This window comes from Lytechinus pictus, chromosome 11 (assembly GCF_037042905.1).
Source record: "Lytechinus pictus isolate F3 Inbred chromosome 11, Lp3.0, whole genome shotgun sequence".
NCBI lineage: Eukaryota > Metazoa > Echinodermata > Echinoidea > Temnopleuroida > Toxopneustidae > Lytechinus > Lytechinus pictus.
Window position 1 is genome coordinate 6,183,372 of NC_087255.1, and position 24,013 is coordinate 6,207,384.

The 24,013-nt window shown below is 35.6% G+C and overlaps 1 protein-coding gene across 4 annotated transcripts in view; it reads right to left on the reverse strand.

Annotated features, from left to right (window-relative positions):
- LOC129270752 (3',5'-cyclic-AMP phosphodiesterase 4C-like) overlaps positions 1 to 24,013 on the reverse strand; it is a 214,652-nt gene that overhangs the window by 12,589 nt on the left and 178,050 nt on the right. For 2 of the 4 annotated variants that reach the window (XM_064106517.1, XM_064106516.1), the window contains exons 2-5: positions 6,071 to 6,250; positions 2,892 to 3,002; positions 1,882 to 2,068; positions 660 to 753 (exon numbers count right to left, since the gene is read on the reverse strand). In XM_064106517.1, coding sequence (XP_063962587.1) covers positions 660 to 753; positions 1,882 to 2,068; positions 2,892 to 3,002; positions 6,071 to 6,250 — 572 coding nt within the window. Of the gene's footprint in view, positions 1 to 659; positions 754 to 1,881; positions 2,069 to 2,891; positions 3,003 to 6,070; positions 6,251 to 13,460; positions 14,599 to 20,693; positions 20,740 to 24,013 lie in introns of those variants that run through there. The other 2 variants (XM_064106515.1, XM_054908074.2) reach the window with 2 other exon arrangements.

Below are 24,013 nucleotides of genomic sequence, written 5' to 3' on the forward strand. Positions count from 1 at the left end.
TATTTGAGACAATTGATTTTCTTCTCATTTTCTATTTCTTGACAAAGGGCAATCTCTTTTATGGCCTCATTCTGAACATCACATCCATGAATGGAGATCTAGATGTTTATCAACATACGTGTCGTAACATGAAAATTGGAAAATGGAAATAACGCAAAATGCGTAGATAAAGCAAAGTAGCATCAATCTATTTTTTCTGGTCAGCATCAACTTTACATGTTCATTTATATGTATTACATCTGCATAGGGGTTAGGGTTAAGACTTCATTTTTTTTAATTTATATTACATTTTCTATCATGATACATGTATGTCACCACTGAACAAAAAAGTGTAATCTGAAATGTTTGTGCTGAGAAGTAACTAGCACAAATAATGAAATGCTTTTGTCAAGTTTTTATTTTTAATTTGTCTCAAATATGAAGATTTTTTGAGAAAAAATGACACCTAAGTATTTTTCAACTCCTGATGATAAAGCAATGTGGTGAAGGGGCATAACATACTCATTTGTTTCATATCAAATTTGTCATGATAGCAAAAATATTCTATAAGATACAGTAAATTTTATATTTGGCAAGTGTCAACTTTTCTTTGAATTTCCTGGGTGTATGTAAACTTCTGGCCTCAACTGTACATATATCATTAAATTGGCAACACTTACCGAGAAAGGTGTTATAGAGGTATTCTGAGATCTGGTTTCCTGATTTACTTGTTTCCGAGAAGGCTGATAGCTCTCGATTTAACATCCGTTTGAACTGGGAAAATAAGGTTATCATAAATGTCATCAAAAAGGCAATTCTACAAGAACTTCATCAAAATCGACGTATAATCCTTTGTTTCTAATGATTTCCATTCTCTGTACTTAATTTAACCTGTTGATTACTGAATTCTGGAATTACTCAAGGCTGTGTACTGGGACCATCTTTTTTTTTAGTAGGCAACAGTGTGTATGCCTATATCATGATTGATATAAGTAGTGATAGATTACGAAAATGCATTGAATGACATACCAGGGTTCCCAGCTTTTCAAGAAAACAAAATTCCCTGATGAAGTTTACAAATTTCCCTGATAATTATTTAAACCTATTCCCAGTTTTGCAAGTTTTCTAAGTCGTTGCAGTGAATTACATGTATTTTCAGTATAAAAGCAACAATGTTAAACTAATTAGTAAACACAAAAACCACCATAACAAGTCATTCAATGGATGTTGTATTGATATGCAACAAATTATAACAGAGTCTGACTGACTTTTAGGCTGATCAAAATTTCTATTTTTTCTCATTTGAGGCATCTTTCCTGATTTGAGGTATATTGTATCAAATTCCCTGATGGGCTGGGAACCCTGACATACATTATCCAACTGCTTATGAATTTAGAAAATGTACCATAATTGTACACAATTCAAGTACTATCCATGGTAGTTCTACCATGGGGACAGAAACCAGATTGATTTTGGCACGCACACATTTTGCAGAGGAAGTATTTTTTTTTTAATGGTTAAGTTCAAAAGATTCCAATTCATTTAACTTACTTCCCTATGGGCATTTAAATGACCAAACAATAAAAATGCAGATAATAATTCAAACAAATACACAAATAATAGAAAAACAAGAATATAAATATAATGTTAGGGGCATGATGATAGCCTAAATTAAGTGCTGGTTTCATTTGAGTAGCCTTGAGTTAGGGAGGTCTGGAAAACAATTTTCCTTATTATTTTTCAAATATTCTATATACTTTAAGATGACAATTCTGAACCTCCAAGCATATTAAAAAGTCTACAAATGTCAACATCAGCTAATTGCACAATTTCCAACTATTCTGGTTTATGAAAATAAGCTTCAAAAATTGAATTTAGAAATACAAAATACGAGGTTGATACCTTGCTTGTTGCCATGTCGCTAACTGACCGATGTGTTTGCATGGTTTCTAATTGGTCTAAACACCAGTCTAGTTCTTCTAACGTGTCTGTCGCCATCTTGGACGTATTCTCTTCTGTCGATGACCCGGTCGACGATTGCGTCGATGACTGCTTGTTTGCCTGAGTACTTCTTGGAGATTGCCTGGTGCTACGGTAACAAATGTAAAAGGAAAACAAGAGTTGTGATATGGAAAATAATGACTGCTATGTCAGGCATAGTTGTTTCTACAGGTTCAATGGAACAGCGACATGACTAGACCTGAGGGCAGACAAACATACAGGGACAGAGTTTTTTTTAAATTTACCAGTCAATCAAAACATAAAATCCATTTTGGTTTTTAACTTTTCATGTGAAAATTCATTGATTTTACCTTTGAAAAATGGAATTCATATTTTTGCTTTGTACATATTGTCTAGAAAATCAGAATTTCCATTTCAGATCAAGTTTGAAACACAATTACAGGTTTTCAGAAATGGAAAAGATCTTTTTTGTAAAACATAAATTCGCTGTTCCTAAACTGACACACTCCACTATACTGAGAAAAACATAAACGAACAAACTCCCTCAAACATACAGAAGACAAAGTCACACAACATACATTACTATAAAAACAAACTAAATTAACTTGACGAGATGAAAAGTTTACCTGGTGCAACTGTTACTTCAGTCATATTTGAATATTTTCTACTCATATTTCACTAACAGTCATTTCTGACACGATATTAAGAAATATGACTTTATTTATCGGCTACACCCAGCTGACTACCAATCTAGTCATTTTAACCAGTTTATTTTCAGAGTGAAGACAAACTCAAACAATCATCCCAAATACAAGATGGGCATAAAGTAACACACATTACCGCTGGGAGAACAGTTTTCAGAACTGTAATATACCTATATATATCATTATTATTCTCACCAACATATAAAGTGATTTAGGGTATTAACGAATGCACTCTTGCATGCTTACCTTGATGCGCTTTGAGATAGACCCGTAAGGTTGACATAGTTCTTCCGTACATTCCGTAAACTGGCAAGGATCTGGGCGAATGGTGTGACGATAATGTCTTCTTGTGCATGTCTTTAAACAAAAATAGAAAGAAAAAGTAGTATATCACAATGTTAAGTGCGTAGAAACGTAGAAGTATTAAGTGCTACATGTTCTTTCCATTCTATTTGAAAAAATTGAATTGAACTGAGCTGAACTGAATTGAAAATAAAATATTTGAATGAGTAATAGTCCTCAGAAGCCTGGGAATAATAGTGGGTGAATATGATTCCACTGTTAAGTGTGACGACAAAATAATGGAGTTATGAAAATAAAGGTATATTTTTGTGTATTCTATAAAGATTCAGAATAAGATAAAAAATGAAATAAAAACACATTAAATGGCATGAAATTTTCAAATTCATCTTAAAACAAACAGAAAAACAAGCCAAGCTAAGGCAAAATAAGTGAAACTAATGATACGCTAGAACATTGTTATGTCAAAGGCATGCCAATAATAATGTGAAAATTATGTCTTTAAAAAAAAACTATGTTTATCTATAGTTAAAGATAAAAAACCTATTGGAATTTATTGTATAATAATGATTTGGGATGATAATAACTTTGTAGTCACTGTAGTCATTTTAACCACGTACAAGTCAACTACGTACATTCAGGGCATGTTTTGAGACTAAAAGCAAAGTTTATAAGATTAGAATAATAAAATAATATTCATGCAGACAAACAAAATCCTGTCCTCGTTAAAAGACCCCCAATGTGTCTGTACTTCAAGGAGTGAAAAGGGAGAGCATATTGAAAGCTATTCTTAAAAGTACATATGAAAAGGAACAAAAGCAATTCAATTTTATCCGACTGAGGAATGTACTTGAGAAGATAAGCAGAAGATGAAGTATTATGTGCAAAGATTTGTAATGATGTTGCCGGGAGCAATTCGAGAATGACGTACAAACATGTGACCTCAAAAGTGTGCAAAAGGTAGTTATGAAACACTACATAATATCATAACTTACGCAAGATGTCACTGAAATGAGTAACATCAAATTTCTGCATGTCATAATACAAGTGCACAAGTTATACCCCTGTAATGACGTCACTCATACGTATTGACCCCGAGGGATTGATCGATCTACAACAATGTACTCAACAATACCTTGCATTAATCAGAGTTTCTCTTCAAAGTGATTACAAACCTCATTTTCAATTTCAAATACTCTTTGGTTTCCCTCGACAGTACTTATACTCCTACTGATTAATCCTTTCGTTTTCCCTGCACTAGTTTCGTCTGCTGTGCAAACCCTTCACTCGAGTTAAGGGTTTGAATGTGAAGCCTATCAATGCTTTGTGAACTGATGGCCCTCTTGAATCCAACCAGCAAGTTTTGCATGTGCTAGTCTTTGCATGGAGACCCACTTGTTGATATCATCCATCATTATCCATGTTGGCATCCATCATTCACAAAACATGTTTCTTTACACTTTCAAATTCTTCCTCATTGCGCATGCTATCAAGGAAAAAGTTGTTTTCCAAGAAGAAAAGGTAGAAATTTCATGACAATGGAAATCGTGGGAGCATGTATCATGTTACACACAAATTACTTTAAGGAAAATGAAACCTTTGGAATAAGATAGCTTGGGCGGAAACAGAAAAATCAAAGAAACAGATCATGAAAGTTTGAGAAAAATTGTATGAATAATAAGAAAATTACGAGAATTTGAAGTTTAGATCATTATTGTAATGTAGATCTTCCTATTGGCAATGCGACAAAAATATGTGATGTCACATGTGAACAACTTTCCCCATTACTTTTGTACATGTTTAACTTAAACTGCCGCTTTTATAACATCTATCAGTAGATCATGTATTCGTTCTATAGGAGGGCATGTTATACACACTTTCGAAGAATACGTACGTAATGGACAAAGAGTTTGTATCACCATAACAGAGCAAAAACAGACATTTTGGGGGCATTTTATAGTCCATCAAAAGGAAAGTTGTTCACATGTGACATCACACATCATAGTCGCATTGCCAACGGGAGGATCTACATTACAATAATGATCTAAACTTCAAATGCTCAAAACTTTCTCAATATTTGTCAGATTTTTCTTAATCTTTCTTTGATCTTATTCTTTGATTTTTCTGTTTCCACACAAGCCCTTTTGTTCCAAAGCTTTCATTCCCCTTTAAGAAATCTATTGATGTTCGTTTGACAGAGAAACATGCCGAAGAATGTGCCAATTCGTCTACTGCTATCTCGTCCACTCCCCACATGGTCTACCTTCATTTAGTCTAATGCCATTCCGTCCATCAACACTTCGTCTAACAACCATTTGGTCCAACATCCATGTGGTCCAATCATCACTTCGTCTATTACCATTTTGTTTCATAACCATTTGGTATAATGTCCCATTTTATTTTCATTCATTTTGCCCAATTAACACTTAATCCAATATTTAGACCAAATGGTATATGGACTACATGTAACTGGCTATTGGACCAACTGGTTATTAGATGAAATGGTGAGTGGACGAAATGGCAATTAGGCCATGTAAATAGTAGACGAATTGATGATAGAACAAATGATAGTAGACGAGTTGGCAATTGGACGAATTGGCAGTAGACCAACTGAAAAATAAACCAAGAATATATCATCAAGAGTATCATCATGATCATAATAGACTGTAATTGTAATGACTTTTTAATAGGCTTTTTACTGTTCAACATCCAAAGTAATTTTTCTGTCATCTAGTGCGTCCCCAAAGATACTAAACCGAAAATTATCAAAGATTTATCGTAACTTAATCACAAATTCAATAACGAAATTACCTATAATTGTAATGTTGAGAATTTCTTTATTCACCCGGTGGGTGTTTCATAAAGCTGTTTAATAGTAAGTAATAAGAGCAACTTTAAGAATGACTGGTGAACATTTTGACGTGTTATATAATTACCAATGAACATTTAATGGTGAATGTCATTTACACAAGAAAGGATAACCAGTCATTCTTATAATCATTCTTAACGTACGAACGTCTTTATGAAACGGCCCCCTGGTATAACTCAGAATATTCACGACAAAACTTTCCATGATCAAAGTGTTCCTGTCTTTTTATCTCGAATGAGAAAGAATCGGGACTTACGATTCACTTGTAATGGAAGAATTTCTGGACATGGACTTTGGTGAGAGGTCAAACTCGCTGTCCGAGCGATAGAGGAAGGACTCCCTCCGTTGGGGAAAGTTGAGCACCAGGCCCGAAGACGGGCTCGCCGCCTCCAAGCCAGGGCTTCTGCTCGGTGATGGACCATTTTCAACATCAAAGCTGTAAGGTGGAGAAAAATAGAAAACAAAAAAGGAAAATATATTGTCAATCAAGAGAAAATCAGGTCTTTATTTGAAAAAAAAGTGATTTAAAAAAAAAGCAAATCGTGATATCAGTGGACAAAATATATCTGTAATGAGCTGGAGAGACATGCGTATATTCCTGATAATGAAGGGCTACTACGTAAAAAAGCAGAATATTATCTTTCCTTTTACATAACGATAGGCAGAAGAGTAGTAATTCATTTGATTGCATTTATACTTGATAGAAAAACAAAACTGATACTGAAAATAAATAATAAGACCTTTTGGAATTACAGTGCTTTGAACTATCAGTATAGTAGCACAATTACAATGTAGTCAACATGTTTGTTTTCGATATCATTGAGTTCAAGATGAAGAAACAAGTCTAATATCATTAGAAACAAGCAAACACTGCATTTGGCAGCATATAAACACACACAAATTACAGAGAGCTGCATTTTCTACGGCCTCTAGAAACCTAGAGAAGAATGAACTTCTTTTCTTTCTAACCCTCTTTCTCTCTCTCTCCTCCACTTTCTCTATTTCTTTCACACAATCTTTCTGTTTCTCTTTCATAGTATGTCTGTCTCCCTGTCTCACGCAATACATATATCCTATCCCATCACTTACCCGTGTATTTTTTCAATGCAAAATTCCTCATACAATTACAAGTCTTGTAGCTCTGTGCTTTATATTATTAACTATGTCATGTGAAATGAATTTAATTCAATGAGGAGTCACTTTCTTCTGACAATATCACTCTGAATTTCATCAATTAAACAGACAAATTCAGATTGGCTCTCATGATGAAAAGTGACCATTCAAGTTCAACCGCGTAGCCAGGATTTCATTTTGGAGGGGGCGGTAAATGCACGCGAAGCGTGCCAACACTTACAGAGCGCGCGAAGCGCGCTCCCTAGGGGGTGGTTGCAGGGAGGGGGAGTTTCCCCCTCCCGCGCGAAGCTTTCGGTGTTTCATAAATTAAAATAAAAAGGAGCCGCCTCCCTTGTCTCTAGTACCTATATCAGCTCCAATTCATTTGAATATATTGTGATTTTGAACCTTGTTTTCAAAAGTGATTGTAAAACGAACAAAAAAGGGATACAATGGAGGAAATTAAAATAATATTAACCCCGCGCGAAGCGCGGAAGGTAAAGCGTTTTATAATTTTTTTTGCAAAGAAAATGGTCCCGAGAAAAGGTTATTTTCTAAGTCATATTGAATACTTCCCTTGGAAAGATCAGATTTGATTACAAACAATTTAGCGACAGTACATATCTTAACTCGCAAAACAGAGGAGAAGGATATATGCCGGGAGGAAGATATTCCTCCCACGCAGAGCAATGAAACTCTGAAATTTCAAAGGGCGGACGTTTCATCAAATGCAGATATCTCTAATACCCCCATCAGCTCTAATTCAATTAATTTTCTAAGATTATTGAACTTCATTACAAGGAAAATAGTGCGCAAAAAGTTGAAACTTCTGTGATTATTGAAATTATATAAAACAGGATGATGTATAATTTCTTTCACTTATCCCGATGCGCTCCACTTTGAATGGTAAAGAAACGTAAGTGTCATTCAAACTGAGGGCGCAAAACGGGACAGGAGATGAATGTGCAGGGAAATGACATGAAGTTGAATAGAATTGGATAAAAAAATATTGTACTTTTTTTTTATTTAATACGACACGAATTTTATAGCTTCCTCTTTTTAAATTAGGAACCTGTTTGCCCCCAAATTATGGTTGTGTAGTAATGAGCTGAAAAAGCGGGAGAAGTTGCCTATATGGAGGTGACGGCAGAAATAGAGATAAATATTTTACCCGCCCGGAGCCGACCCGACCAGAAGTTGCGCGATCAATTTAAAAAAAGATAAATTCATATACTTCGGCCTAACCTTACTCTAATTCCAAGCCCTTATGTATACATGTACATTTGAACTTTAACTGGCAAGAAACACATATAGCTGAGGTGAAAAAACAGGGTTAGAGAAAGGGTGAGGGAAACAAAGAAGAACTGCAAAATTGTCATTTAACCGCGCGCAGCGCGGAAGCAAAATTCATATAGATAAATTTAGAGCAAGATTCACGGAGTTTCTTTTTTGAGAAAAAAATAAAGAATAAAAAGAAAAACCCACAAAGCTATACCTTTCTTCCCTTTCCTCCCTTCGCTTTTCCTTTTCTCCTCTCTTTTTTCCCTTCTTTTTTTTTCTTTTTGGGGACGTTTTTTTTTGGGGGGGGGCGACCGCCCCCACCGCCCCCCCCTGGCTACGCACCTGTTCAAGTTTGAGGTTTAGATTAAAATCTGATCAATCTGATTTTAATCACTAGGATCTAAATCAAACTCCAGAAATAGACTGGAAACTATCCAGTTAATCTGGATTTACTTGAAAATCCCTGTAATTTCAGAGTAGATGTATGAACATTCCCCTTCATTCCCGAGATCAAGACTCCATCACCGCATGCGACCAATGCATTGATAGTGTAAAATTCCGAGCTAAAAAAGCACCTACCAAGTAGTCATTACAAATGCCAAAGAAGCCTTCTAGGATAGGAAACTTCACACCTGATGAATAATTTTCAAACTAAGGATTATCAAAATCCCCAGTGTAAATGTTTATGATAAGAATATATCAAGGTGCTAAAATCTTTTCTTCCCCCAAGACATACATCTTGTAGGTACTAATGGGTTGCCGTTTTAAAAATTCATACTACTTAACTAACATAGAACGATGGAAGATGAAAAGTGAAAGTGCTTTGCATAAAGTTTGTAAAACCATAAACCTTATACACACACTGAATCCACATACAGTGTAACTATTAAAATACCTTATAGGGCATACACAAAAATGGAAAATAAAACAATGAAAGCGTTCACTTTTCTTTCGATCTTTTCATCAGGCCTACATATCATCACCGTTTTCTAAAACTTTTCACGGATTGAAACAAATTTGAGATAAGTACATTTTAAGTCGAGTTTTTCCTTTGTGGATCAGGATGTAGAAAGAATATGATTGAATTCAATTCTTGGTACCACAATCTTGGTATCACAACAGTACAATATCTCAGGTGTCAAATGAGACTGTCAATGAGTGATATTTTACAAGATTCATATAGACACTGCCCCCCCCCCCCGAAGAAAAATATTTTTAGCAAACTTGACGAGTCAGGACACTTATTGAAATTGGTGACGATGTATTGTATACACAACAAGAAAATACCCCAAGATGAAAAAAAAATGGAAGTCTCCTTAGAAAAAACAGATCAATATTGTTTTATCCTGGGATTCTTGAGTTTTTCAAGAGAGGAAAACCAATTCATTAACAAGAACATATACCAGTACTTCCTTTGTGATATGAAATAATGAATGCAAGCATTTTGTAACACAGGTGAAAAAAAAAAAAATTGACATAGTTTGCATTTCATACTCCCAATCAGTTGATCATTTTTACATCAGCAGATTTAAGAAATTGACATGAAGCTTACCAACAGTGAGTGTATTAAAAAGTGCATTTGTGAGCCATATGCTGATTGATGTTTATCAACAAGGCGAAAGTTTGGTGGACTTTTGACAAAATGAATGAAAATGTGGCATATTGCCATTTTGTAAAATAATTCACCTCTTCTGCCAAAATTTTTGCACGCCAACGAAACGCGCCCATACATATTTGATGATAATGAAGTATTGCTTCCACCATGGTATGCTGGGCGATGCAACAGAATTTAAGCAAATCTGAGCCATCTAAATACATAAGAAGCAATTTCATCTCGCTGGTTTAATACGCCACAGAAGCTCTGCATGTTGCCTTCTTTTCATAAAAATGGCAAAGAATTATAGTTTTGCATCCCAGGAGGTGGCAAAGGCCTTCCCTTTTCCGTTCCCTTTGGTGACAGATTAGTGACAGGACGGTGGCAAAACCTGCTGAATTATCCCGTTCCCCTCAGTCCCACAAATTCGATATATCTGCTGTCTCTCAAAAGACACATATGCAGCAGACTAATTTGATTCTGCCTGCCGACAAGGCCCAACGCAAGGAGAGGAATTTGACACTCTTTAGGGGACATGAATATGAAGGAGAAGGGGGTAATCGGATGGGGAATGTTGGAAAGAAAAAAATAAATAGAAGAAAAAAGAAAGAGTGAGAGGAGGGGGGGGGGGGGGTGTGATTAAAGACTTAAAATATCTAGGTGGGGAACAAAGGTTAAAAAATAAATTAATAAACAGATAAGAAAAAACAATACAGGGCCTAAGCCTAGCTACAAAGTAAGTCTAAGTGACACAAGCTGCCTGCATGAAATACTGAAAATGTTAACATGTAGGCTTGTAAAAAAGTATAATGGACTTTAAAAATGTTCACTTGCCCCCATTTTTCCAGTTTTAATAAATGAGCCATTGCTTTAGAGGGATAATTCGCTCATACCATATGTAACAATTATTCAGAGCAACAGGAGGCCTACGTACTGAGATCACTATTCAAACCGACTACACGTAAGATGTTTTCAACAATTCAGAAATGCCGCAGAGGGTGGGGAAAGATGGGGGTGGTGAGATAAGGCTCTCGGATAGATCCTCTCCATGTCTATCACTTTTCGATATGTGACAATTACAGGATGAATAAAGGGGTGCATCATCGACAGGTGCCGCAGATATAACCGGATACATGCTACTCCATTGGCATCAATATCGACATCATGTCTGACAAATCCGAGCCGCCGTTTTTAAAGGTTACACACAACCGTTGTAGGACAAAGGATGTGATACTCAATAGCACGTATGCTGAAGACGGGTTTAACTTAGATCATGGCCGCTAACTCTTTGCTAACATTATGGGAAGCCAAAAATGTCAAAAATCTGCGTACATTGTAATTTTCTTCCAGTATATTTATTATGCTCTTTCCTTATTCTTTAATGCTGAAGACACTTATCTTCTTTATCCTACCCAGGCAATTAAGATTGATTTGATGGTCAAATGAGCTAATACTTTGAACCACTACTGCTAGTGATTTATGTCACAATTGGCTATCCATAGTTAAGTTGTAGTGTACCTTATGTTTAAATACTTATGTTAGATATTTAATTTGATCTTTGATACACTATGTTTACGAATACATTTGTTATGTATATTATGTTATTTGTTTTAAAAGTGGAATCAATAAATGAATGAATGAAAAAAAAAAGCCACAACTTTAGACAAAAGTTTAAATCAAGGTAAAACCTGACATTATCATACAAGCATATATATATGCTTGGCCAGCACGGGCATTTTGAAATGCTTCGGGACCAAAATCATAGTCGTTTCCCTTTTCCTCTTTTTTTCCATCAACTACAAAATGGTTTGCAAAACTAGCCTAGACATTCTATGATTTCAGCGAGGCAGACTTGAAAATATGAACCTAAAGGTCATGAAATATATATTTGTTTCCTTTTTCTGAACAGTATTTCAAGGTATTTATTGGCTCCTTGGCAGATGATATCAAAATAGATTGGAATACTCCATTGGGTTGAGGTCAAGATTGCTCAGCTCAATGAGATTATATAGAACGAATCAATCAATTATTACCAATAGCTGCACAGTTTGTTTGACAGCTTTGAAGGTGATTCTTCTACATTTTTCTTCTTTTCTCTCTTTTTTTTCAATAGAGGGAAAATTTAGAAAAATGTTGATGCTTTTAACTATCACACTAAACACAGCATGGGTAAAGTGTGCAAATTTAAAAGAGTAATGCTACAGTAATTATGTGATCTACTGGAGAAGCACAGCTAAACTGATTTAATGACAATGAAGACAAAGTTATTTTCATTCAATTACACATTTAAAAGGCTACCTTGCAACATCGACTCTCTCCCCTCGGGTGCAACATGCAGAAGAAATAAATACCGTCTATTGATTGTAAGTATTCTGTGCAAACATACACTGCAAAAACTCCGGTGTTGATTTAACACCAGCTCGGAATCTATATATGTCCACACCGGAGAAGTGTTGACACAACACCAGTTTGGAATCAAACTGATGCTGTTTTAATACTAATTAGTGTTGTATAAACACCTATCTGGTGTTAGAACAAAACCGAACTGGTGTTGTTTAACACTTCTCTGGTGTGGACGTGTATATATACCGGGCTGGTGTTAAATCAACACTGGTGTTTTTGCAGTGTATGTTCTATTTTGATTTTTTATTTCTTGAACCATAACAGGGAAACGGGACCTATGTGTAGCAATAATTGAATTATGCACTGAAACAGCAATACACCAAACTAGTACAGAACCAAAACTAAAGGTCAAGTCCATCCTGGAAAAATATTTATTAGAATTAGAAGAGAAAAATCAAACAAACATACCGCAGAAAATTTCATGGACATCAGATGTAAATACAGTAAGCTATGACATATTCTAAACTTCTGCTTATTTTTACACAAAACAGTTAGAATTATGCCCAAATCAGTGACATGAAAATGAGAGAGTCGATGTCTCTCTCTCACAATCTCTTTTGTTTTTTTTTATTATTTGAATTAAACAATATATCAATTTTAACAAATTTGACAATAAGGACCAACTTGACTGAACCATAAAATGTAAAAACAATGGTCATTCCACATGTTCAGGGAGAAATAACACTTATTTCACAGGACAATGAGGATAGATTTAGAATATCTCAAATTTCATATAATAAAATACAAAGAAACAGTGAGTGGATGACATCATCAGTCCCCTCATTTGCATACCGACCACAACAGGCACACAACTGTTGTGTAAAATTGCGTAAAACTTAAAAATCTTATAACTTTATATTTTACATCCGATTTTGATGACATTTCAGTGTTATGCTTGTTGGATTTTCTCTCTTAATTCGAATCAACATTTTGTTGGGGTGGACTTGCCCTTAATTATACCACATACCTTTTTTTTTTTGGGGGGGGAGGTCCAACACAAGTTCAGTTTTAAACATGAATATGTCTCCAGTTCACTTGAACTATCATCCATGGGTATGTGTATGATAAACAGATAAATAAACACACTAAAAAACATACATGTAAATACCAAACTTTAAATATTAAAAAACAGAATAACAATTCATATCATATATGCCAATTCGTATTAAATAGAAATGTAAACACAGAATAGAATGTTGCTAATTTGGGATGATTAATCCAGTGAAATACTCAGAAATATATTCAGAATGCTCACCTGAAGACTGGCTCAGATAACTTGCGAATCTTAAGCACACGATAACCAAACGTTGGGCTCTTTAAATTCGCCATGTTACAAGTTTGAACAGTGAGCCTTTTTCTTTTACAAAATCAGAAATATATTCACTGGTGATTTCTGATAAACAATCAGATGTATGTCCATTGGTCAGGCTGCCACTGATAGAAGGATGGGTAACTCAAATTCAAAGGAGACTGACATTTGTAGCTGATAACATCCCTGATGTCAATATACATGTAATATGACTAATCAGTAGAGACACCTGAGGTTAGGCACTTCATTGGAATCCGGCGACATTCCTCCTTTATTCCTAAAAGACGTCACGACGTACATGTAGGCCAAGTTTATTGACATCCAACGCGGATTTGATGACACACTAAAATGAAGGCATTTCTCAAAATTAGAGATTGGCTAGAACGTGATTGGGAGAGAGAGAGAAATCATCTGTGATGTGTCGTCTGTGTCATCTGACAAGACGGCATCCGTAAATCCAGAGTTTTGCTCTGAATAATGTTCATGGCGAGGGGAATCTCACTTTCTCACAAAAAGGTTCAGTCACAAGAGATCAGACGGGGGAGAGTGAACGTTGGTTATGATGATGATGCGTGAGGGTTGTGTGCGTCGGTGATAAGTACAGAGCACTTGGCCTTTTATCAAGCACTTGGCATGCTCAGAAAATAGATAGATAGATATAGTGGATTATGTATCAAACAATCCCGGTGCTTGTGAAACAAGGACAGCTTCCATCCCATTATAAAATATTGAAATCCCAAGTCGTTATTGTCACGGTAGAATACGCACGCCCATGGCCGATCCCCACCGGGAGTTGTTGATGAATGAACAGATGAATGGATCCTCCTTGCATTAATGAAATGAAAGGTGTTCCAGAAAAGTATCACAAAGGCACAATGTCTCGGACATCACTGAAAGCAAACAAGATTTTTGTTTTTGGATGTGGAATTTCCTTTACCTCTGGAAGGGAAAAGAAACACACCTATAGAAAACCACGAACCGAGTATCGAATATTGTATTTCATACAGCCTGGAGGTTATTACAACGCATAATCAAAATGCAGAATATATAAAGATATGATCGAAGGAAAAACATCTCAAGCAGTAGGTGATCATATCAAAAGGGAACAATCAAATTGGAGTTTATGTCAACCGGAAGACACATGTAGTTGGAAGTACAAAGTCCATTGGGTAATGCTTCATTTACTAGAAAATTTAGGTATGCCTTAATAAGAAAATATTTGCCTGAAAGTGACTACCTGGTAACGGATCCGAATATTGTTAATATTTAATATAACCATGGAGATAGAATATGATCTGTTTAGAATCCCCATGACAATAGCCAAAGATGAAGTAAATTATTGGACTATCAAGTAGATTTCTTTGAGTGATGAAGCGATAAAAAGCATTTCTAGAAATAATAATTATAGTAATTTAGCTTTGTAATCAAGTGATTTAAGGTTTACTATCTAACTGCATGTTGAAATATCTATTTTTAATTACTTGGAAGTCAAGTGAGCTAATATGTCATACAATTAGAGGAAGTCTGTTCAAAGGACGAGGTTCAAGAGAAAAGCAAAGCAAATACTGCATGGTACGATCAAACTCAAAACAAATCTTTATCTCACAAATGTAAATACTATTCATTGGACATTTGTTATTCCTGGTTTTTACTAAAAAATGTTGTTTTCATTGCAAAAATGCAAAAATAAACTATCAATCATTTGGTTTGTCGAAAATCATTTTTAAAGTCCTCATAAAAGTCATGGATATTTTGCACTGACAGTCTGATGCCACAGACACATCTATGTCAAAGTAAAGCCAACGTTGTAAAGGTTGGTTGACCCAGGGCTAGAATTAACTCAAGGCCACCCAAGGTCATGGCTTCCGACGCCCTAAGAATGGCCTTGATGCAATGTCCTTCCACTTATTTGTAGACATAAGGCCAAAATGAGTGCCCCTTTTTTGCTGGGGCCTTGGTGCCCTGTGCTAATCCAGTGCATGTGTCCCATTCAAAAGTACATTTAATCATCGATTCCCTTTTAAATGGCCTTCGATTCCCCTAAAGTGAGCACCACCTTACCTATCCTTTAAGTGCCCTATTAAAAAAATGGCCTTGCCCTTTTGAATTCTTAATTCAGCCCTGCTGACCCTAGGCAAAAATGAAGTATATCCCTGACGAAAGTGCTTTAGAAGACAAATTGCATCGGCTGTGTTTCCTATGTGTGAGACAAGATTAACAACATTTGATATGCATAGTCCCATCTCTTTAATTTCAAGTTGCCCTGGTTTTAAAAGACACAAGCAAACCAAGTCAGTACGGTCTGGTTCACACGGCAACACCCTCTAATAATGCAATAGAGATGCTTGTTCAAGTGTGGAGTGTCGCCAAATCAATAATGCATGAGAGAGAGAGAGAGAGAGAGAGAGATAGAAAGAGAGGGGGGGAGGGGATGAAGAAAGGAAGGGGGTGGGGGAGGGGGAAGGGGTAGGGTAGGGTAGTTGGAGCATGGGAGGGGTTGATGCAAGGGGGAGAATAGGAAGTGTACCTCAAAAAGCTTATTTTTTTGCTACATGTATACCAAATCGCTCTCAGCCACTCAGAGGCAAGGATTTCAGTAGCATAAAACAAATGCCCGCAAAAATCATTGACGAGCTGCTTAATGATATACCACTCAAAAGAGATCAGTATGTAAGAAACGAGTAGAATCTTGGGGAAAACCACTCACAAAGCAATGAGCATCACTGGAGACTGATTGCTTTAATCATGCATTTGAATGTCGTACAGTGAAACATTATTAGCAATTCTTTAAATACTAACAACATTGGTAGTTTAACGGTTAGTTGGCGTTAATTTGTCTCTTGGGCCCAATTAGGTTGATGGTGATAATGATGCTCTCAACACCACATACCAGACATCCAGGCAATGTTTAGCTAATGAGTATGACAATAATCATAACATACAGTACCAAATAAAGGATTGCTCCTGTAATATTTTCCAGTCATTATCTCAACTTCTGACAATTATATCAGAACATAATACAGTTTTACATGTGTCAGGGGGGGGGGGGATCAAGATATTTCAATTTGTATGATGGGGGGAGGTGATATACATGTGACATGATGACATCCTTTGATGTTTTTTAAATCATGTAACTTTACAAGAATGCACCATATGGTCTGAAAATAAATAGGGCCTATAAAAATTATCAAACTTCATGGTCAAGCACTTTAAAAAAATGTTCAAGTTACCTTATGTATCACTATTTATTATGTGATTATACCTTTTATGTAATTTTATTTAATACCGGAATTTTTTAAATTTCTTTGAATTTCCTGTGGTATATTTGTATCATTAGTAGTAGTAGTAGTAGTAAGAGTAGTAATTGTAGTACTTGTACATGTATGCACAGAGAAAGGTAAGGAGAAAATCAAAAGAAAAATTCCCTGTACAAAGAATACAATGGATATAACGCTTTGATAGCAAAATATTTAAAAAATGAATAAAATATTGACAGATAAGTTTATCTCATTTTAACATAAAACTTGCAATTCTGTCAACTATTCTGGGTAAAAAGGACAAATACAAGAGACAGAGGGTTAATGTTCTGATCGCTGTAACAGCTGATTCAGTCTTGCTATGCTATACAAAAACGCTCATGAGATGCAGTATCAAGATGCGATTTTAATGCATTTAACCTGCATTTGGAGGAAATTTTTCATCCTGCTTTTAAGACCCGCATCCTATTCCTAATAAAACCACCCTCTCGCTAAAAAAAAGGATAAAATAAAAACAAAGAGAGGGCATAATCTAGATAGTATCAACAGATTTAAAGAGGTATAATCCGGGCTGAAAATATTCATATCTTAATAGAGTAAAATTCACACCGTACAATGCTGAAATTTTCATAAAAATCTGGTAACAAATATTTACTGAAGTTGTTAAATTTTAAAGTTTAGCAATATTTTGTGAAAGCTATATGCTTGTTGTCATGAATATTCATTAGGTGGGCTGATGATGTCACATCCCAACTTTCCTTTTTTCTTATGTTATTACATGAAATCATAATTGTTTCATTTTTTTTGTATATGTGTGAATGATATGTCTCCCTTATGATGAAATAAGTTGCAGCAATGAATATCTAATGCACTAAATCAGTCGTCAATCCAATTTTTTTGTTGGAGGAAAAAATTTGAAAAACCTAATTTCTTATAATAAAGTACACAAGAACAAGTGGTGATATGACATTATAATAATGCAAATCTTTGAAATGCCATAATTTTGTTATTCTTTGTCTGATTTTTATCAAATTTTCATTGTTTTGATTGTCTGATTTTTCTCTATCTGTTCAATCCTTATTATTTTCAGCCTGGAGTATCCCTTTAAAAAAGTGCAGAGCCCAAAAGGTGCCTTTTTTTTTCTTGTGATGGGATTTTCATGCTTTCAACCTGCTATCTATTACAGAGTAATACCATCCTTGCATATTTTTTTTTCATCTTAAAAGAGAATAACAGATTCAGAGTATCATATGCAATACTTATTTGAGATGCAGGCCTTTTTATCATAATGGATATTTGAAAATGTCTAACTTGTGTGGTAATCAAGTGAAGCCCTGCAAAACTGATAAAATGCAACAAATAAGGAATATAATCACCATAGCAACAGTCCACGAACATGAAAAGAGAAATCCTTTCTCACTGGGATTTGACCTCCAATTGAAAAGAGATGATTAATGAGGTCTTAATGACATTATATTTCCTTCACATGTTTGCTACAGTAAGTTCCTACACAAAAGGAACAAATAAGAAACAACACTCTCTAATCTTTATAGAGCTGTAACCTTTGGCGATACACGTATGTGAAGTTTAATTAACTCTTCAAAAAGTTCAGTCTGTATACAAAGCAACCTTTTATTTTTTATGTGTAGCCTGTAGGCCTATATGCTGGTGCATGAACACATGGGCATAGCATCAACCGATAAATCTTACACCCTTCATGAAATATGTGACGCCTCTGGCCTTCTATGTACATCTGGCGAACCTTGCTGTCGCTCGAGTATGCCGTGACATGGCAAACCCGCAGAAGGCTGAAACCAAAGCTATCTGGCTTTGCCGGTCTAACATGCATAAATCCCACAAAACCCACGATGACGACATGGGGGGCCCCCCAGCTCGGCCCGGTCTAGTGGGCATTGGATGCTTATATACAAGCCAAGTGAAGTAGGTACAAGAGGTGTATGGTATATTTGGATTTCCCTGATGGAGCGGTGTCCATGGTTGGGTCGAGTTACCCGTAGTCTCCGGGGATGCCATGGATGAGATGGAGGTAGAAAGTGGAGGGGATGTTAAATAGAGCTCATTCGCTTGAAGAGTCAAGACAGGGGTGGGGGGGTTTAGAGAGAGAAGAGAAAGGGGGAGGGAGAGGACAGGGGGTGAGGGAGTATGGGGGAGGGGAGAGATAGGGGGAGGGAGAAATAGATGGAGAGGGAGGGGGGGGGGGGGGTAAAGGAGGAAGGGTAAGGGGAGGGGAAGGATGATAGGATATGGGGAGGTGAGGGAGAAGGAGTCCACCAGGGGGTAGGAGGGGATGGGGTAAGGCAGATGGGGAAAGGGAAGATAATACGGAGATTACAATATTTTTAGGGGGTTTGGTTCTATAAAATGGGAAACTTGACCAAAATAATTTATTCAAAATCAATTCCTTAATTTTCACCATGAAATATTTTGAAATGGGTCAATTCAAAGAACTTAACAATGTTTAACTATGAACTATACTGTCTAGAAGCATTACAGGAAAAAGTTATAAAAAATTGTCTTTTCAAAGTTTAACTGTCAATGATCAACAGGTCATTTGGCAATAGTCATATTACCCCTATAAATAATTACATGTCTCTTAAACAGAATAACAAGCTTTTATATCACTTTATTTTTCCCAAGTCGGGCATATAAAAAGCCTAAAAGAATTGCTTCGACAGGTCTAGAAATAAGAAAAATACATTTTGCTGGTAGTTGTTGGAATAGATCAATGGGTAGCTGAACTAGGTGTCAATATTCATTTGTAGTCCCACATGTATGTTTACGCGTCTCAAAAAAGACCTCAATCTTCACCACGCCATCAATTAGGTTTCAACTGGGTGTGAATTTTCTCAGTTTTGTGGTATCTACCCAGTGGAATCTCCACCAGAAACCTTTAAATCTTTTCAGGGTGAAAGGAAGCTTCACAAACAATGATTAAAGATTCATACTATCACCCAGACCCAAGAATACAGATTTATTTCAATAATTGACTTGGTCTCAACTCTCAAGGTTTTAATTAGATTTAAAGTACCAGCACTGCTTTAATACAGTCACTAACGGTTGTGTAAAGCATTGCCATGGCAACCTAGACATCATTATATCATGGTGAAAATTACACGTTGCACTTTCATTGGCTGCTGACAATTGACATCACAATATTAATTCATATAATTAACTTTTCACTTGGTCACGATTGCAGTTAGCAGATAAACTGGAAATTAAATATCATCCACAAGGCTACAGAGATGATTTATTTAGGAAAGTATATTTTCCCCAATAGCAAAAATTGGTGTAATTTTACCCTATAAAAATACCAATTCAGCATCACAGTGGATAAATGTATTGCCTTCCCTTAATTCCACTCTGAAGCAATACTATATGGACAGTAAAAGCTTCAGAATATGAACTGAGTGGACATTCATCAACGAAATACGTCAAATATTGGTTAAAAGAAGGAACCCTTGATCAAATAATCCAGTGCGATCCAAAATTATGTGAACTCTTAAGGCAGGACTTGTTTTTCATCACAGAATAACAACCAAATCAGACATTACAGCATGATGTTCTAATAACCATAAACGCCAGAACTGTTTGATCAGAAGTCGTCTGGGTTGAAGTGGGTTCAGGTCCATGCGACCACTTGCCAGCATTCACTCATAAATGGTGTCCAAGAAAATCAAATCTAATTTCAAACCTGAGAAAATATTTGGCAACTGACACGAAACATCCAATCACTATATTCTTTCCAAAGTTGTCATTAACAGACCATGCACAGAGAACACCATCCACTCCCAAGTTCCAGGAATAATCCAATTTCAAGCAACTAGCACTGAGCCGCAAAAAAATGTGACGAGTTTCTGTCACTGTCTCGATAAAAGAAATAAATTTAATCTGGATTCATAACCACTCTTGAAGTTTGGTTGCCAGCCAATGCCAAAGTCCTTATGCGTAAACAAATCAAACTCTCTAGGTTTTTATCCACCCCCTCAGCTGGTGTACATGTATGTGGATGTGGATCTTCAAGACACAGCATGAAAAAAAAAGAAAATTTATAAAGAGATCTTTGTTACTCAAATTGCAAACACGTTTCATACGTGACCCATGGGAGCGAACTATCCTAGAAAAGTCTCCAGAATGTGTATCCATTATCCAAGAATAGTCTGTATTTACAAACTCTTTTGAAACCGAGAATCAAGTCCAAGTTTATTTTTGTAAAGTAAAGAAATCACAATTTACAAAATAACACAGCTTCCATCCCTGTGACAATGAATATTATAGCCTTTTTTTACTAGAATTCCACACCAATAGCATACCTCGTAAAGCAACCTTCAGGGGGGGGGGGGTATCTGACAAGCCCCACCCCCCTTATGGAAGCATTTTCCTCCATATTTTTTTCAAAGCATCCCATGGTATGCTAATGATCCACAGCTCTAAAAATGTCAGTTTTGATTATTATTTAGCCTATGTATACATTTCAAAATTTAAAATCCATTTTGCTCTTGAAGTATTTTTTTTTCTTAAAATGCAGTTTTGGATTTATTCTTTCAAAATACAAATTGTTTTAAGGCTTCTAAGCATATTCTAGTTGACAATATTTATGCAATCATTTCTCTTTCTGGATAAAAGTGATAAATGTGAAAATTTTCATCCTCTTTGCTCCTAGCTGCTTGCTCATTGCTATTCAACATCCATTCCTCATCCCGGCCTCTCGGGATGCTGCGGGATCTACCACATAGGCGACAATAAAAAAACATGTATGTATGCATGGCGGCCATGTGAAGGGATAGGGCTATTCCTTACATGGCCAAACTGATTTCCTTATTCTTTCTGAACAATTTCACCAAAGCCTACATTAGTGTGTGTGTGTGTGTATGTGCACTCACAGTTCAAACCACCTTGGAGCACAGTATCATCAAAAGTGGGCTAATGTTTGAAAAAAAGAATACCGCCCTCTTTTGGAGAAAAACACAACAGGGTCACCTTGAAAATATGGAAACCTTCAGTTTTGTTGGCTGCTAAACCCCGTTACCATGGTAATTTCCAATTTTCCACTGATAGCAGATTTGCCTTGATAATGATTCTTATGGAAAGGGACCAACTGTTGGGTTTAAAGGGCATGTTCACTCCCCAAAATCATTGATTTTAAAAAATAAAGAAAAATCAGACAAGCATGAAATTCCATCAAAATTGGAACTGAAATAAGAAAGTTATGTTCACAAAACATTTATATGCACATCCTGGCCAGTATGCCAATATGGAAGCCAATGAAGCTACACACTCACTGAACATTTTGTATTATAATATATGAAACATCAACTGTTTAAATTTTAAAGCTTTGACATAAAATAAACCTTTCACTGATTTTAAATTCAATTTGAAAATAAATAAATAAATGACATAATCATTTATTATTAAGGGTATATTCATGCAATTAAAACTTACTGTATTCATTTTTTCTTTACAACTAAGTAATAATTCCTGTTTTATCTGTGCGCAGACATACCTGATATATTTTATTCTGAGCACACCTGAATGGAGACTATCTTCTATAAATAAAATTGACACTCAAACTTTAGAGGTGAAAAAAGGTAATAAAGTGTTGAATGTCAAGTAGCGAGGATCTAATTTCTGCTACCAGTTACTTTTTTCACTTTTCACTCTGAAATTTCAAACTGTCATAAACATTCAAGTCTTTTCAAGAGCCTTCTATACCATGCATGTATAGGCCTATTGGAGAAAACATACCTCTCATGACTAGTGACTTCACAGTACATGTATTATAAAATGCCAGAAACAATCGGAGCAAAATAAGCAAGTACATAAACAAATAAAATATAGATTGAAATAAATGAATTATCAATCAAATGAAAAACAATGTTGCAATGTGAAGTATCACCATGGAAACCAAATCATTTTCATTATAGGCCTAAATGTATAAAGCGACTCCTTACCTTAGAACTTGTTCTTTATCAATTTTATATGTTAGGAAATACATTTATGCCTCAGTTTTACAGGAATAAAATCACTGCAGATGGAAGAGCAGTGCCTTACAATCAAACACAACATCAATAAATATCAATTTTTTTTAAATACATGTTTCAAAACAACATTGATTTCCCTGGCAAATATTGTTATCTTTTAATTCAACATTTCATTTTGTGCCAAATTCATATATTTACACATGTAAACATCATAAGCTATAAACTAGCAAAATGATTAGAAGAGTTATATTTTTATTTAAAAGAAGTGATGAAAGAGGAGGAAAAAAACATGAAATGCGTTTGAAAATATGAACGATGACAAGAATGCATTATCTTTGTTGTAGAAGAAACACCAAGAAAGCTCTATATTTGGCTCTAGAATCAATAGACATCACATGAGAGTCAATAGACCCTTTCACACCTACACAATCATGAAAATACCAGGTATTTTGAGAGTGTAAACGCAAAGCACTTGCTACATACCTGGAAGAAAATACCTGTAAATTAGGAGGTAATTTACAAAACAAGAAACACTTTCACAGGATTATTTCATTACTTTTTCAACTTGAGGCAGGTGTGTACATGATAAAAAATTTATTTACTCATGATTTATTTATTGAAGGGTATTTTCACGATCATGCCTGTGTGAATACGTCCATCTAACCAAGGCTCTATTTGGCTGTCACAATTGCCTGTTGGTGTTTACAGAACATACATGAATATGATGAATAAACAATATTCCAATTACCAAGATGGGATTATACCCCCATGAGCTACTAGTCACATGGGTCCGACGTGAGAAAATAAACATGACCTTTGGATCCTCCCATGCAGGTCTGGAGTAGATGAGAACATCTTTCTATACTGCTTATTATCTCTGTGAAGTGTAAACTTGGTTAAGCTCTAAAACCATACTTGTTAGTGCGCACTACATGTAGATCGTGCTATCACTCACGCTTGCAACCTTTACCAAAACCAGGGAAAATGTGACATATTTTCCCTGGTTTTGGTGAGGGTTGCGAACATGTGTTTGGCAGAGAATTATGTGATTATGTGAAAATCAAAACATAACCTTGTCCCTATATTCCTAATTAGCGTTAGGGTGTCAGGGTGAAGGTTATGCTTTCATTTTCCCTGGCTTTCACTATGTTTGACTGTTTTTTTTTTTTTTTTTTTTGGGGGGGGCTTTTATCAAAATCAACTGCTTCTTTTTTCATTCCATTATCATCTACTTTCTCAAACA